At 36.0% G+C, this 17,777-nt stretch overlaps 1 protein-coding gene across 1 annotated transcript in view; it reads left to right on the forward strand.

Moving 5' to 3' along the window:
• Positions 1 to 17,777, forward strand: part of FBN2 (fibrillin 2) — a 224,214-nt gene that overhangs the window by 123,748 nt on the left and 82,689 nt on the right. The window contains exons 12-18 of the mRNA XM_068981357.1: positions 1,835 to 1,954; positions 3,614 to 3,739; positions 4,573 to 4,695; positions 6,325 to 6,447; positions 12,275 to 12,427; positions 14,874 to 14,927; positions 16,492 to 16,617. Coding sequence (XP_068837458.1) covers positions 1,835 to 1,954; positions 3,614 to 3,739; positions 4,573 to 4,695; positions 6,325 to 6,447; positions 12,275 to 12,427; positions 14,874 to 14,927; positions 16,492 to 16,617 — 825 coding nt within the window. The remainder of the gene's footprint in view (positions 1 to 1,834; positions 1,955 to 3,613; positions 3,740 to 4,572; positions 4,696 to 6,324; positions 6,448 to 12,274; positions 12,428 to 14,873; positions 14,928 to 16,491; positions 16,618 to 17,777) is intronic.

The raw sequence follows: 17,777 nt of genomic DNA on the forward strand, positions 1-17,777 counted from the left end.
CAGCCAGGCTGAAAAACAGGAAGAGTAAAAAGATAGCAGGTAGAACAGCTAGAACCCTGTGGACTAGCAACATTAGAAATAATGTTGGTGAGATGGCAAAATAATCTAGAAAATATGTATCACTGAAGCCTTGAAAAGGTGTGCTTTCGAGAGAAAAGGAGTTAAGTACAGCCAAAAAATGAAATACAAAGAGGACAAAAACACTGCTGTGTTTGGCAATGAAGAGAGTTTGATGATCTTTTAAGGACAGTTTTAGGACCATGGGGCTTCCCTTGTGACTCAGCTGGTAAAAAATCGGCCTGCAATGCCGGAAACCTGCCTTGGATCCCTGGGTTGGGAAGATCCCCTGGAGAAGGGAAAGGCTAACCACTCCAGTATTTTGGTCTGGAGAATTCCATGGACTGTATAGTCCTTGGGGTCACAAAGAATCGGATACGACCTGCCGCACCGTCTACTGAAGGTGATATGGCCTGTTGCACAGACCATTAGTCATGCTTGATACGCTTACTAACACTCTAAACTCTGTCTTTTCTCATTTTGCTTCATTCCTTTGGCTCAGTGAATTGAAACTGTCAACCAAAAGCTTAAATGTGAGTCTCAATGGAGGAATCTTTGGATGCCAGGAATCTTTGGATGAATTGAAAAAGTATTTACTCCTGTTTTTCTGTGTTCTTTTTAATTTTATTTGCTATGAGTGTTTTTCCCCCACTCTGTTACCAGAGAAAGTTTAATTGCTTGCAGTCTAGGTGTTTATATTAATGAAGTTGGTGAGTTTGGTAGAGTACAGTTCCTCGTTTAAGAATATCTGTGAAAGAAGCAATCTGTTTACAAAAATGGTAAAACTGTGAATTGATTTTATTGTTGTGCTCACCAGTTCAGCTGAAATTATATATGCTAATGACTTCTCTATGTCTATGAAAGGGCAAATCATTATGCCCTAACCAGTCAGCCAGGCTTTTAATTCACCAGCATTCAAAATAATACTTAGTGGGCATTGCTTTTTCTAACACAAACATGATTTCTGTAGGATTTAACTAATCCTTGATGTCCACTTTGTCATTCAGTTGCACAGTCCTTGAATTCTGTGATAAATTTGCATTTGATAAGACTTGGAGAATTTAAAGAGAGAGCAGTGCCGTTTCTCACCCTTAGGATCAGAATCAGTATTTCCATAAAACTTGGTTTTATACAAAAAAAATCCCTGTGCCAAGTTTAAGATCCTAGAGAAACCAGCAACTACTGAATATAATAGACTTTTTTTAAAAACTTAATTTCCATTTTTACCCCATCCTGTGTTTTTTGCTTCAAAATATTATCCAAGCCTTGATACATAGTTACATGTATAAATGAGTTAACAAAAAATTCCATAATTTGTCTGTCTTTTTAAAAACTAATAGAAGTGACAATATGTAATATAAATATGTATCTTTTAAAAATCTTTTAATTAATCTTCTAACTCTGTAGTAAGCCTTAAAGAGGCTATTAACTTTCCCAGATTACTTAGATAATAAACATTTTCTAGCCTCTGGGAACTCATGGCTGTGTCTTCCCCAAACTCATGCTTTTGATCATAGTACATTATTCAAATTGAAAGACCATTATTTCTTGGTTAAAGCAGATTCTCTTGTATTCTCCAATAGGTGATATTTTTGTAACTCTCCAGATGGGCCTCTGTAGTTGAAGAAAGGAATTTTTATTCCTTTATAAATACTCTGCTATTTAGACTATTAGCACTGACTGGCCTTCTCTCAAATTTGGGAGGCCTAAATGCATTTTAAACAAACGTTTCTAGAAATGGAGTGCGGTCTGTAATGGTTTCTTTCGCTGCTCACAGATGTTGATGAATGCACATCAAATCCCTGCACTAATGGAGACTGTGTTAACACACCTGGATCCTATTATTGTAAATGTCACGCCGGATTCCAGCGGACTCCTACCAAGCAAGCATGCATTGGTAAGGCAGCTTGCTTTCACATATGAAAATGTTCCATGAAATAGAGTGACCCAGGCTGTGGAGGTTAAAAGTGAATTTATTCAAGAAAGACATGGAATGAAATAAGTGCTGTTACATTATTACAGATTTACTGTATGTCACCCTCAAAGTACTCTCTTCAAACATAAATACTTTTTTGCATATGTAACACAGGCAGTGTGGTATCTGGTGTCAGAGAAAAACCTGGTTTATCTTCCTTCCCTAGATCACAGCTTCCTTTCTCCAAGTTAAATCAGTAGCATTACTGCTCTCTGATTAACGGAGTTCAAGATTTACTGTTGTTCTCAGCTACTGTTTCCTTTGAACCTCACACGTAGTCCAATACCGCATCACGACTGCTCTAAATGCAGTTTCCCTGCTACACCCACCATCCTCATCCAAATGCTCTACCTCACTGCTGATTCATCCCAGAATTCTTCTAGAAGATAATCCTTCTTTTCCTTTTTTCATTTCCTATTTATCCACTGGCCGTTGCTTGAATCACTTTTTTCCAGCAATTTTTGTCACGTTGCTCTTAATCCAGATATTCTTTAGTTATTCCATTCTTATTCAGCTCCTTGCTTTGTCTTTTTTAAAATTAATTTTTGATGGCCTATAGTTGATTTTCAATGTTGTGTTAGTTTCAGTGCACAGCAAAGTTATTTAATTATACTTTTACGTATATTTGGATTTCCCTGGTGGCTCAGTGGTAAAGAATCAGACACAGGTTTGGTTCCTGGGTCAGGAAGATCCCCTAGGGAAGGAAATGGGAACGCATGGACAGAGGAGCCTGGTGGACTACAGGCTATGGGGTCACAAGAGTTGTACACCACTTACTGACTGAATCAGCACCACCATACATGTATCCACTCTTTTTAGATTCTGTTCTCATATAGGTCATTACAGAGTATTGAGTAGAGTTCCTTGTGCCACACTATATGTCCTTGAAGTGAAGTGATGTGACGTGAAAGTCACTCAGTTGTGTCCAGCTCTTTGCGACCCCATGAACTGTAACCTGCCAGGCTCCTCTGTCCATGGAATTCTCTGGGCAAGAATACTGGAGTGGGTAACTGTTCCCTTCTCCAGATCTCCTCGACCCAGGAATCGAACCAGGGTCTCCTGCATTGCAGGCAGATTCTTTACCAGCTGAGCTACCAGAGAAGCGCACAGTAGGTCCCTGAGTTTTCTGTTTTACATATAGTAGTGTGTATATGTCGATTCCAATCTCCCAATTTGTACCTCCCTGCCTCACCCCATTGGTCACCGTAAGTTTGTTTTCTGTATCTGTTTTGTAAATAAGTTCTTTTATGCCATTTTTTTTTCAAAATTCCACATATAAGCAGTTTCACTTACTCTGACTTTTCAGGTCTTCAACCACTGTGTCAGAAGCAGCTACATTCCAGCTGCACTGTCCACCCTCTTCTACATTCACTGTACACCCCATTTCATTTTTCTTTTTCTTCCCTCCTTCAGCTATTATAAGTCAGGGCTGTATAACTGCTTATACCTACCTATCCAATAAAAAAAAACCTGGTGAGAGATGAAAATTTTTCTAAAGAAGCACCATGACCTGGATATTACATGGATTGTCTTATTGATTTTGTGATTATTTTAAAAGACTAATATTGTTAATTTCCCCAGATATTGATGAATGCATCCAGAATGGGGTTCTTTGTAAGAATGGTCGATGTGTGAACACAGATGGAAGTTTCCAGTGCATTTGCAATGCTGGCTTTGAATTAACTACAGATGGAAAAAACTGCGTTGGTATGGAAAGTGCCTGCTCCCTTGCAAAAGATTTTTTAAGGGATATATACACTTTTATTTAGAACCATATAGACTATTTCCATGAAAGCTCGCACAGCACATATATGAGAGTCGTTCAGATGACTTAGGTAAAATATAAATACATTTAACAAAAGACTGTTAAAGTGAAGGGACAGAATTTTTGGAAATATAATAAATGAATAGTTCATTGCTTCTGGAAATTTCTTGTGTGGCATACGTTTAAAGTAACAATTATTCTTTGTAATTTTTAGCACCTACTGTATTTTGACTGTTGGGGTTACAACACCGATAACACAGAAAAGACCCACCTCCAGTCTAGGGAAGCACAAAAACATTTGATGTATGTGATAATCAAATCTCCAAATTTGTGGTCCTGGTCTAGCCTTGTAGTAAACACCAATACGCCACAGAAATATTCTATTTGCACAGAAGCACATATTTCACCCACTAATCAAAGTCCAGATCATTTCATGTGCAGTGAGCTTTCTCGTTGCTTTATTCTCTCATACAATGTAAACGTCCGATGAAAGAAATAGTAACTTTTTGGTAATCAAAATAAAACTCTATTCATGTGATTCTAATAGAAACTACACACAAAATTTCCTGAATGCTTTTCCTCTATGTCTATTACACTAAAGGTCCTTCACATTTTCCACATTATTTGCTCTCACTCGGTTGGCATTCATAAGAAAAAAAAGTCTGTGACCACTTGGCTCATGTATGCAGTAGAATATGCCTGGCAGTTGTTTGTAGGAAGAGGGGGAACTGGTTTCCTCAAGGCCAGTTGCGTAAGTCACTCTCTCCTTCTGTAGACCATGATGAGTGTACAACCACCAACATGTGTTTGAATGGGATGTGCATTAATGAAGATGGCAGCTTCAAGTGCATCTGCAAACCAGGATTTATCTTGGCTCCAAATGGGCGTTACTGCACTGGTATGTATGGCTCTGAGATAGGAAAGTAACCATGATTGAAACCATCTTTTTTATCTGAATGAATCATGCAAGAATTACTTAAGTTTCTTCATGTGGATTTTGTAGTATTCACATCTCTTGGTAATTCAGTACGGCAGGTGTCTAAAGCTTCCTAGAAAAACATACTTTGTGGTCTGTGGAACACCAGTGTCTTTACAAAAATAATAATGGCATAGGAAGAATTAAGGGAATGACAGATTGGCTCTAGCAAATCTGGAAAAGACAATGAAGAAATAACTTCTCTCAACTTTTTACATAAAAAAAGAGGAAGAAAAATATTGTATTCTCAGAACTAGATTTTCCACCGTCGTTCATTATTGGTTTTGCATTATAACTTTTCCATAAGTTAATTCACATATCATTTGTTACCATATCCATATCTAAAAGCCTTATATTGATTTCATGAAGGAGTAATTCGAATATTTCTAGCAACTGTTTTGTTTATAAAACCATTTTGAAGCCCAAGCTCTAGTGGTAACTTTACTAAGCAAAAGATAACTCTTGGAAATAAATAAGACTACATTATGTTTATATTCACAGTTGGAATTTAATAAGATGGAACAAATTTTGTAGTTCTACTAAAAAAATAAGTTTTATTCCAGTTTCCTCCTTTTGGACAAAATAAGCTCCATGAATACTTCCTGCCTTCAGTCACACAAATTGATCTGAATAGCAAATAATACTCATACCCAAACCCTATAATGTCAGTGAAATTCCAGGGACAGTGGACAGAGAAAAATCAAGACTGATTCTTGTATTTCTGAATGAAAGCAGTTTCTTGACTATTCATGAAAAGGAAGTTCACTATTAAATAGAAATATTGTAGCTTTGCTGATTGAACTCAGGACTGGAATGTCATCTCAAGGTTAGCTAACTTAGATTAATCATAGGATATGAGATTAGCATTCTGTTCCAGTGTGTAGCATTACATAACAGTCTGTAACTTTTTCAGCATTTCTAACTTAAATATACATAAAAAGATGACCTCAATCTCACCAGTTCTGCTTTACTGAAACTTTTATTAATTTTTATTACAAATGCTGTAATCCATAAATTTTGAAATGCTCATTATTTGGCAGCTCTGTGTTTTGAAGGCTGTTCCCCTTTACAGGGAAGCCATTTAATGGTGGGTTACATTTCATAAGTTTAAGCACTTTGAAAATTACAAGAGACTTCAAATTATTTTGTTACTGTGAACTGACTGAATTAATATTAAAACAGCATCTTGGAATTTTATGTATGTGTAAATGAAAGTTAGTTAAAAAGATTTACCTTGGTTTTAAGAATTTGTTTCACTTAACTAATTTGAGTTGAACATCATTTAATATTAAACAGAATTGCCAAATAAATAATGAAAAATGAATTTGTCATACTCTTCTAACGGGTAAAACGATCTACTTTCATTCAATCTTTCTGAAACTGTGTTTGAAAGAGTTGCATTTGTGTAAAAGATTTTTTGTCACATCTGTGTATTCTTGCACAAGTTATAAAATTGAAAACCAAATGTTGATAGTGTACAGTGGTGGCAACAGGTCAACTCTGTAATAAAGTTAGAGTAATGGCCTGGCTTGTGTTCCCCTCTCTGGGCAGATGTTGATGAGTGCCAGACCCCAGGAATCTGCATGAATGGGCATTGCATCAACAATGAAGGGTCCTTCCGCTGTGACTGTCCCCCAGGTCTGGCTGTGGGTGTGGATGGACGCGTGTGTGTTGGTAAGTGAAACATTCTGTAATGGCCCCAATGACCGAATGATTTTTGAAAACGGGATAAAGGTGTATCTATACAATAGAATAATATTCAGCCATAAAAAGGAACGAACGAAGTACTAACATACATGAAAGCATGGGTAAGCTTGAAAACATCGTGCTGAGTGAAAGAAGCCACACACATTTCATTGCCACATGAAATGTCTGTAAAGGTCTAATTTGTAGAGACTGAGCAGATGAGTGGTTGCTCAGAGCAGAGAGTTTGAGGGTGATGGGAGAAGAAGGTGATTGTTAAAGGTGTTTATGAGATGATGAAATGTTCTGATATCAGCTAGAATAACGATTGTCCAACTCTATGAATGTGCTAAAAGCTATTGAATCTGTTTACTCTAAGTGGGTGCATTCTTTGTATGTGAATTATATCTCAATAAGGCACCTTTTAAAAAGGGACAAAGAGCCCAACTACCTCCCTTCAGTAGCCTCTGATGAGATAGAAATGCTAGAGAAGGAAAAAAAATTGTTCTTTACCAGTGTCCTTCGTATTGTTAGATAACCATGTCTCTCTGGCGGCTCTGACAGTAAAGAATCTGCCTGTAATGCAGGAGTCCCAGGTTCAATCCCTGGGTCAGGAAGATCCCCTGGAGAAGGAAATGGCTACCCACTCCAGTATTCTTGCCTGGAGAATCCCATGGATAGAGGAGCCTGGCGGGCTATAATCCCTGGGGTCGCAAAGAGTTGGACACAAGTGAAAGACCAACACACTACGTACAATGGATACATGCTTTATAATTCGTGAGACATGAAACAGGGATAGCAGTTGTATTTAAATAAACTCTTATTTTTATCCAAACAATATTTATTTTTGTCATCTGAGCTGTAACATTTTTAAAACATGTTGTGTGTGTTAGTTGCTCAGCAGGCAGGTTCTTCACTGTCTGAGCCACCAGGGAAGCCTTTTAAATTTTATTTTTATACAATCTTAATGGTTAATTTCATTTGCAGTTATTGCAGAATATTGGCTATATTCCTCATGCTGTGCAGTACATCCTTAAGCCTGTCTTACTCCCATAGTTTGTATCCCCTACTCCCCCATCCCTATGTTGCCCCTCCTCCCATCCCCACTGGTAACCACCAGATTGTTCTCTATATCTGTGAGTCTGCTGCTTTTCCCAAACAAAATTTTAAATGTAAATAATTTATATGTTAGAACTTCAACTTATATCAAAAGTTGGAAATGTTTCTAAATAGTTATTCAGTGCTGTGTAATGATAGAAACGAGGAAAGAGTATGCGAGAGAATGTATATTTCATTTGAAACCATTCATCATCTCCCTCGGGAATAATTCCTGCCTTTCAGTGAGCAGGCATCAGCTTTCAAGAGGCAGGCAAAACGAAAATATCTTTGGCATTTAAAAACCCAACCATTATGTCCTAATGATATCAAGAGCAGAGAGAGTAGTTGTGAAAATATATTGAATGCCATGTTCTCTCCAAAGCACTTTCATGAAAGTGAATTAGCCGTCGTGCACCATCTATTTCTCAGGTCATAGAGTAAAAGACAGACATACTCAGTGGTTTAAAAGTATTATTTGAGAGAAATGAAATTCTTTCTCAGACATAGCTGGTTATACTTTATTCTTAACCTATGGGAATCAAAACATTTGGATTCTGAAGGTTATGTAAAAAAAATGAAGAAGAAGCAACAGATGGAAATAACCTGTCCACTTAAAGTTTCATCCACTCCATCCAGGCTAGGATTTCTTTCAGCTTACACGATTGTCAGCACTTCGTTCAGGACTATTTCCAATACAGCAACTAGAAGAATGTAGCTCCTTTCTGCTTAAAGGGCTAAAATATTTTCAGTTGCTTTTTTCCTTTATCTAAATGGTTTTGCTGAAATCTATGATTAGTTCAAAACCACTTTTGAAGGGAGAAATGATTTTTCTTTTAAGCGACCGACATATGAATGGTTGTTAGGAATTCAGTGTTCAAACACAAATATTCATTCTCTTGTCCACATACAGAAAAAGCATTAGAATTTTTTGGGAATCCCTCTCCAGTTTTTCACAGTTGTAATTACTTAAACTTTTTAAAATTAAAACACCATTTGTTCTGTGTGTAAAATTATATAGCTATTCCTGCTTCTTCTGCCTTTTGAGATGCTTTTAGATGCATTGATTGTTGAGGTTAGAGATGAATCATTACTATGAATTATTATTAGAGTTAGCACTTTAATTTTAGATTTCATTTGTTTGTTCATTTTTGTTTACCTATATACTGAGATGGAGTTTTTTATTTTCAGAAAATTAAACTACTGTTGTAACCAGGATATTGAAGAAGCATGATTCACAGGATATGAACAAAAGGCAACTGTATTTTGTTTTTCTCAATCCTTTCAAAACATATTTTTAATTATTCAGTGGGAGCAGTTTATCTAATAAGGAGGAAAACTTAGGTACCCCCAACTTTACAGTTTTTAGATGGCAGAAATTTATAAGACAGCTTGAGGCAATGAAAACAATCTGGATTTAGCAGTTCGAATGTCCAGTGATGTATAATAGTCAGTATTCTGAACGTGAAGGTATGACTTCCCTTCCCAAGCTCACACCTTCATGAGCTTGGGATGTTTCTGACTCTACCAGGGCAGTCAGAGCACAAGGGGGGAGGAAGGAAGGCAGAAGCGCTAGCACTCTCCTAGGGTTACTTCAGGATTCCTGGGCTTGACACAAGTTTAAGCCAGCCTCCTCCTTGTGAGTGATTTCATGAGGGTTTCAATGGCCTTGGCCCGCCTGTGACGAGAGGCAGACCCTGCATTTTTCTCCTGGTGGCTGCTCCTGGCCCAACCCCAGGTCTTCGTGCCGTCCACTTTAGACAGACTGTCCCTGATGGTATCTCGTCTCCTCTCTATGCATTCATTTTAGAGCCTCCAGTTAGTGTGGCCCTCATCTAATCCACAGGACATGCCACCCTTTGCCCTGTGAACTGAGTGAATAGAGGTTGCTCTTGCCTATGTCCTTTGATTCTGCGGTGGGAATAGCAGCCACTCTCCTCTGTGTGCTACGGGTCCCTGACAGAGTTTGGTACAAATTCTTCAAGCTGTTCCCTGTGAAGCTCTTTTCTCTTGCCCAGGGGTGAAGATGGAAGCATGCCCAATTTGTAATCTGGCTCTTGCCCCAAAAAATCCTCCTCAAAAACTCTTGATTGCCTCTCTCTAAATTGTATCCTGGATATTGGGAGGGGTTTAAGAACCTGGCAACGAATTTTCCATTTCTGATTCCTTCAGGATGAAGTCTCAAAATTCACCTCGTTATATGTTATTTAGCACCATGAGATTTCAGCTCAAATTTCCTTTTTAACATCCTGTTATGTTAGCTTAAGAGTATTTCAGCATCTTCATGAACACTCTTTGACAGTTCTGTCAGCTAAAAGGTTAATTTTTGTTCTTTACTCTCGTTCTGCCTTTATACTAGTTGTGTGGCCTTAGGCAAGATACATTACCTCTCTGTGCATCCTTTCCTCACTGGTTGTTTTTGAGGATTAAATAGGTTAATATTAGATTTATTGGTATAAATCTTGAATGATGTCTGGCACATAACACATACCCAATAAGTAAACTATTACAATTACTACTGGTTTGTTAAATCAGAATAGTAGTGTTACATTAAACGTTGTCTTAAGAGTTGCTGCTTTGAGCTATAAAGAAAAGTTGACCCTGAAAAATGAAGAATAAAGTAAAATTAGCATTTGTGTCCATACATACTTTACCTTTGGTAAATACAAAGGTAAAGTATGCTAATTATCTGAGAAAATCCTTCAGCAATTCCAGTCTTTAAGAAAGAAAAGACATGGAGAAATTTGATAACACATGGAAAAGGCATAGCGTAGGGTTTAAGTCTGGTCACCAACCAAAACATTCATGTGAGCTCGTCGTGATGGTACTGCTGCTCTCGGTGTCTCTACTCCTGTCTACTGTGAATGTTGGCTTGGCTACACTGAAGAGAATAAAATGAACTAGAGTTCCAGTCTGGGGTCTTTGAAAAGGGAAAACTCAACTGTTTTTATCAAAGGTAGAAATGAGTATCATAGGCTTTTTATTGACTTGCTTCTAAAAATTGCCCCTGGTTTATGTTCTCAGCATGAAAACAGAAATAACTTTGACCATTCTGTGATGCCTTTTGAGATAAGGGGTACCATCCTAAGAACTCACAAAAATCTTACTGCAAGTCATGAATTATGTATTTGCAAGTATTCATCATTGTGTTGAGTCCTATACTTGTGTGTAACTCAGAGGTGACCCTCCCAAACGAGGTCATAGCAGAGGCAGAAAGGAACAGCACTTCTACTCCCCAGGGTCAGTGTGGGAAAACCTCTTCCATTTGAGCATACATACATCTCTGCTTCATGCAGCCACACAATCCATCTCATTGTTTTAACCAGAAAAAACACCAGATCACAGGACATAAGTACTTTGCATAGCAAGCAGATAAAATAAATTATTTATAACAAGTTATTAATAATTATAAATATTTATAAATAATGGTTATCTCTTTGATGGAATTACTGTATAATAGACTGCTTAAAAATCTACTCCTTCTCTGGCCTGTATGATGATCTGAGTTTTTTTTTTTTTTTTATAGTTACCATTTACCATCTCATAAAGTTGTCCTGTATTTCATGAGAATTTACATGAGCACAGTAACCAGGTTATGTGTCTTCAGGGTATAATCTGACATAGTAGAAAGAAGAATTGCTTTGGAGGCCATACAAGCCTGTGTCTGAATTTCAGCTCAGGCAGTGGATAGTCTAGGCCTTGGAGGTACTTACTTCATGCCTCTGAACCTCACCTTCCTCATCTACGAAAAGTGGATAATGATCACTACCCTATGGAGTTGTTGAATGTTCAATGACATAATGTCTATATAGCAACAGGCACAGCACCAAAGACACATAGTAGCAGTAATTATTTATAGGACTGGATTTGTTGAGAGTCAGAGATTAAAACATAGTCATAACAGAGTTTCCCTGGTGGCTCAGTGGTAAAGAAGCTGCCTGCCAATGCAGGAGACACGGGTTCGATCCCTGGTCCGTGAAGATCCCACATGCCCTGGAACAGCTAAGCACACACCGTGGCTCCTGAGCCTGTGCTCTGAAGCCAAGGAGCCTCAGCTGTTGAGCCTCGGTGCTGCAACTGCTGAAGCCCGAGCGCCCTAGAATCCAAGCTCCGCGTCTGCAAATGCGAAGCCCATGCATCACGACTAGAGTAGCCCCCACTCTCGATAACTAGAGAAAAGCCGACACAGCAGTGGAGACCCAGCATAGCCCAAAATAAAAAAAGAAATCATAGCTGCAATAGTGAACTGGGGCTTGAAAAGATAGGCTTCCTATGTCAGAAATCTGAAGAGAGAAATTTCATCACCAACAGTGTCATCGCAAGATAGTCTAACTGCACAGCATTTCATTGTTCATAAGAACTTCTAAAATAGAAATAATATTAAGTATAGTCAGTGATTAGAGGTCTAAGTCTTGTTTATAGCTGTGGAAATATACCTGGGTCAGTGAGGGGCCTGTGAGGATAAGCGGGATAATTGATGCTTGTGTAACCCGTAAAAATTATTGGAGAAAAAAATGGTTCGTATGCATTTATTCTTTTCCTCTCACAATAAACATTTGTTGATCTCCTAATGCTATGAGATGCTGAAGATACAAAGAAAGAGAGAAGTGGCAGATGCTATCCAGAGCTTCCCATATACTGGCCACTTAAGTTACAAGAAGCCTTCTGTTTTGAAATCTCTTTGTCTCTGTATCACTATCTCAAGTCATTGTTTTCTCCTCAGACACGCACATGCGTAGTACATGCTACGGTGGGATCAAGAAGGGAGTGTGTGTGCGGCCCTTCCCTGGCGCCGTGACCAAGTCTGAATGCTGCTGTGCCAATCCAGACTATGGTTTTGGAGAGCCCTGCCAGCCATGCCCTGCTAAAAACTCAGGTAGACACCTTTGCCAGTTCCATACCTGAAAAACAATCTATCTAAGCTAACATTAGATAGTGGGTCAAAGAGTACCTCGACTCTGAAGTGTTTTGTCTATCTTTAACGAAAGGAAAGAAATCCAAATCTTGATATGTGAGGCATATAGTAAGATCTGGCTTATATTTACTTACAATCTCTAGGGAAAGAGAACACATAGTGAATAGGAAAATTTATCTGATGATCCAATTATGACCGTTAAACCAGATTCTTTATGTGAATATGCTAGCCTAAAAGTCTTTCATCTCTCATCATTCTGAAGATAAATAGCATAAAATTTACTTACCATTTTCAAGGTTATGATAAGTTCATGAGAACCTGATTTTATTTATTTTTCATTTTTATGCAAAATGGTATTAGGATGCAGTCTATAGAAGTTTGGTCTATGAGGAATCTATCAGTAGTTCCAGAAAGTCATAAATTTCTTTCTGAATGTTACCATATGTTACAGGCACATTAAATGGTTTAATTTGACTATTCTGTGACTGGTTATTCATATTTTTATGAAAACTGTATTGAATAGATGTAAGTACAGCAGGGACTCAAACACAGTCTCTCTTTTTTTTTTTCCCCTTTAAAGTCAAGAAGAGTTGAAAATATAGGTAGGCAAATATATAAATTATAATTTAGTATGATTGCTGCCTTGAAAAGAAACCTAAGCAGCCAGGAGAGCACAAAGGAAGGAGCAGTTCCTGGGGAGACTGGGAAAGACTGCAAAGCAGGGTGCATACTTACTTTGGTCTCAAAAAAAAAAAAATTAGAATTTCCTAGGTAGAAAATGGAAGAAATGCATTCTAGCAAAGGAAGTGGCTAGTAATTCTGTTATACTAAATGGACTGTTCAGACCTTAGAAAGTCAGTTAGCATCCCTCTGGAAGAATTACTGAGTATGACATTTTTTTAAAAAAGGAGGTAATGAAGTATATTAATATAGCTAAGTGAATTATGCTTATTATGAAAGAATATGCATATTATTTAAGAAAGGAGTTAATGAAGTATCTTAATATATCTAAGTGAATTATGTATATTATAAAAGAAGTATAAAAATTGATAGCTAGACCAGATAAAAGGATCAGTGAACTAATAAAATGAGTCTAGGAACAATTGTAAATATAAATGGGATTATAGAATACAATAAAGGTGACATTTTAGATCAGTAAGAACAAATTGAACTAAAAGTAATGAATATTGTTGATCAATATTGGAAAAAATATGAAGGTAGCTCCCTATATTAAATGTTGCAAAATAACTTTTTTGTAGAAGATGCAAACTTTTTGTTATCTTGTAATGATAAGGGACTCTCAAAACAGGCCCCAAAGACTAAAATACATGTATGAATTAGAAAAATATTTTCCTTAATTTATAAGGAATTTACATTAATCAATAGGTTAAGTTGAAATCCTCTATAGAAAAAAGTACAGTGTGCACAAAGCTTCACAAAGAAGTGCAAGTGATAGAGTGCCACATAAAAGATGCCTAATCTGTTTAAAATAAAAAGAAAATTTTTGAAAGTGCCATTTTTGATTACAGATTGGTAAAAATGATTGATTCTCCCCTGTGTTGGGAAGGTTATACCAATATGGGTATTCTCTTACATTACTGCTGAAAATGTAACCTGGGATATTTTGGGAGAGGAACACTATCAAAAAGAAACATAAACTTTGAGCAGTTTTACTTCTAAGAGATTAACCTAGTGATATTTTGAAATTTGTATTATTTATTATATCAGTAATTGCCAAAAGTTGAACAAACCTAATTTCATCAATAAGAGATTGAATGAGTGTAATACATCCACATAACTGAGAAAAAAAATTAATCTATTAAATGGGCTATTACGTGAAATGTCTGTTTTAGAATACAGAGGGCCTAAGCCTACTCCCCGACTTATAACCTCTGTGATCTGAGCATAGTACTTCCCATCTCTATTCCAGCTTTCTTGGTTATAAAAGAGGGAAAAAACAGTATCTAGTTAGTGGTATTGAGAGGATTAAATAATTAGATTCAAAATGCTAGAACAGTATCAGGCATATCACATAGAAAATGCTACTTATTATATATGTTTCCTGTTATTATTGAGAGAAGAAAAAAAAAGCTTAAAACCAATCTCTATAATACAATTTAGATTTTTTTAAGTTTCCATAAGTAGAAAATGTTTGTAATATTTATCAATATATTAATGATATTTAAGGTGATAATCACGTTTTTGTTTTTTTTTTACTTTTTTATGCTTATCTCTGATTTTGAAACTCTTAAGATAATTATGTGCTAGAAAATTGTGATTTGTTTTCAATTTTAAGTTATTTCAGATAATTCTTTTTAATGATAGTTTTGGAGTCATGAAAGTGACTTGTGTATGAAACGGATATAATTTAGAGCTTTTGATTTCTCTGTGTGTTTTTATCTTTCAGCTGAATTCCATGGCCTTTGTAGTAGTGGAGTAGGTATCACTGTGGATGGAAGAGGTAACTATTTGATTCTCAATCTTATAATAATTGTTGCATATCTTTATTATTATTATATGACAGATATGATATATTTATATTATAAAATATATCCGTGTAATGTAGTAAGATAAATTTTCTTCTAGAAGAGTGGTTAAAAGCTAGATGATATTAAGCAGTATGTAGATGTTCATTTTTATGCTTCGTAGATAAATAATTAAATATGTGGTATTAAAAATGTCACTAACAAATTACAGCCATGATTTTATGGATACCTTGCTGAAGAAGAAGCTGCAGTTGGTTAAAAAAAAAGGGAGTCAGTTTGAAGAAAAAATGTAAAATAATCTCACTAACATAGTTTAAACAAAAATAATCTGTAAGAGGTATTTGATATGGATCTTTAAGAGATATTTGAGACATACTGCCCTAAAAATAAATTGACTATTTATGGCTAGGAATATACTAAAATGTTTCTATCCACCTATAGAAGTACAAAGTTTCAATGAAGTTTTCTTCTTTTAAATTTAGCACTATGATAAACAAAATTCCAATATGGAATTTGAATCTTAAGTACATATGTGTTTATACTTTTAAAGTTCTCTTATATGTTAATATAGTATCTTTTGTTTTTTTAAATAAAACTGTAGGGTGCTATTCACCTTTAGTTTGCATAAATATTCCTCTACTTTCATATTTGACGAGACTTTAGACAAATTATAGATTAATTGACAGTAAACATCACATCTTTGCAAAGAACATCAGAAACAAGAGTAAAAAAACAAACTTTTACAAAGTTGCTTCTCTCAAAAACCCAAAGACTGGCATTTCTGGAGTATTTAAGGCTTCCTAAATTCTAGAAAACAATAGTTACTGTTAAAATTTGAGCACAGTGACCAAAATTTTGTTTTACACCATTTTTTATTCCCTTTCATCATTGCCTCCCCAGCAGAGCCAGCTGCCCCGTTGGAACTTAGTGGCTTCTCTTATAAGCACATCATTCCTCAAGTCCCACTTCCTATCGTGACGGAGAGTAGTCCTGTTCATGGCTTGTAAAACATTGTGTTCTCAAACATCCACATGTGAACTGACCTCTCCATCAATTTCAACTTATCAACAAGGAGAAACATTTACTAAGTATCATATTGCTTAGTTGACTATAAAAAATGATAATAAAATAGAAATATTCCATGCCTTTGGAACCATAAAATTATATAGAAATCCTAATAAATCTTTGCCTTTTAATTAGATGGTTATAGTACCTATCAAATTGAGTTTTCCTTTGGGTTTTGAGCCAACAGCCTATAAATTTCTTTATTAATTTTATCATAAATGCCAGCACATTACATGGCATAATTCTTTGAATTTCTGCCAGTTCCCTTCACTTTTCATTTTTACCAGGGAAGTGTCCCATATCTCTTGATTTTATTCTCACTCCTTATATTCATTTCCTTTCTCTTTCTGAACAACAGCAAATTGAAGGGTTGCAGGGTTAAACACTATGTGTTTTGAGTGATCTTTACTGGACATACATGTATCAACAGACAGTGAGTGACTGTGAGCATTAAACTTTGAACATTTAATGCAGATATCAATGAGTGTGCTCTGGATCCTGATATATGTGCCAATGGAATTTGTGAAAATCTACGTGGTAGTTACCGGTGTAATTGCAACAGTGGCTATGAACCAGATGCCTCTGGAAGAAATTGTGTTGGTAAGTTATTGGTTTTATTATGCAGGAGCCTTTTGTGTAGTTTAATCCCGTGGATCATAGGAATCAAACTATAAATAAGTGCGTGAACCTAGAGGTCTTACAGTTTCTCTTGTTTCCTTTTTAGTATAGGGATATAAAAATATTGGAATCAAATACTGTTAAACAATAACAGACTTTTTAGTGCACAATTTAGTATTAATATTTAAATTAGGTTTTTTCCCCAGATGAATGGACATATAGTCAATTACTGGCCTGTTTTATCTGCATCTATCTTAATCCTATAATACTTTATTAGGAAATGGGATTCAAAAATTTACAAGGTGGTATGTATGGATAATATACTACATTAAGAAAATTAAATATTACAGGTTGACTTGGAAAGAAATAGTCAATTGCTACAACATAAATATGATGAGATGGATATTTCCTTTTGTAAATTTATAAGGAAATGTTTGAAAAACCTCAAGTACATAGTTCTTATATTCAAGAATTTGTGAAAAATCTAGATTTTTCCGGCAGAGCACTTGAGTCCACTTTTATAAAATGAATGTTAATCGATCCTTCATTATATATAATAATTTTTACATCTACCGCTAATGACTCAAATACAAGTCTTGATGATTATGATTAGAAAGAAATATATTTTTCCATGTTTACGGTTTTGAGTTTTATTACTGATATATGTTAGTATATATCCATCTCACCTTGGGTTGAAGATACACATATAATGGATGTGTAAATTTATATTAAATTTCATGCACTTACAATAGATTTTGATACCTACTGGCAAGGGCCCCAGCCAGAGATTGTTGGACACTTACAAAACTATGCAAACCACCTAGTTTTTATTCCCTAAAAGCAAAGTCATTTCCAGGATAGCATCTCAGTACAGCTGAGCTCATGGGTACCCTACTGAAAACAAGGAAATTCAATGAACATTCACACACTGAACACAGTTCGAGAACCACCTAGTTTTTATTCCCTAAAAGCAAAGTCACTTCCAGCATAGCATCTAAGTACAGCTGAGCTCATGGGTACCCTACTGAAAACAAGGAAATTCAATGAACATTCACACACTGAACACAGTTCATGGCAATGCTCAACTCTTTAAAGTAGGCACATACATAATTTTAATAAAATTAAAACTAGATTTTGAAAAT

Source organism: Capricornis sumatraensis, chromosome 9, assembly GCF_032405125.1.
Source record: "Capricornis sumatraensis isolate serow.1 chromosome 9, serow.2, whole genome shotgun sequence".
NCBI lineage: Eukaryota > Metazoa > Chordata > Mammalia > Artiodactyla > Bovidae > Capricornis > Capricornis sumatraensis.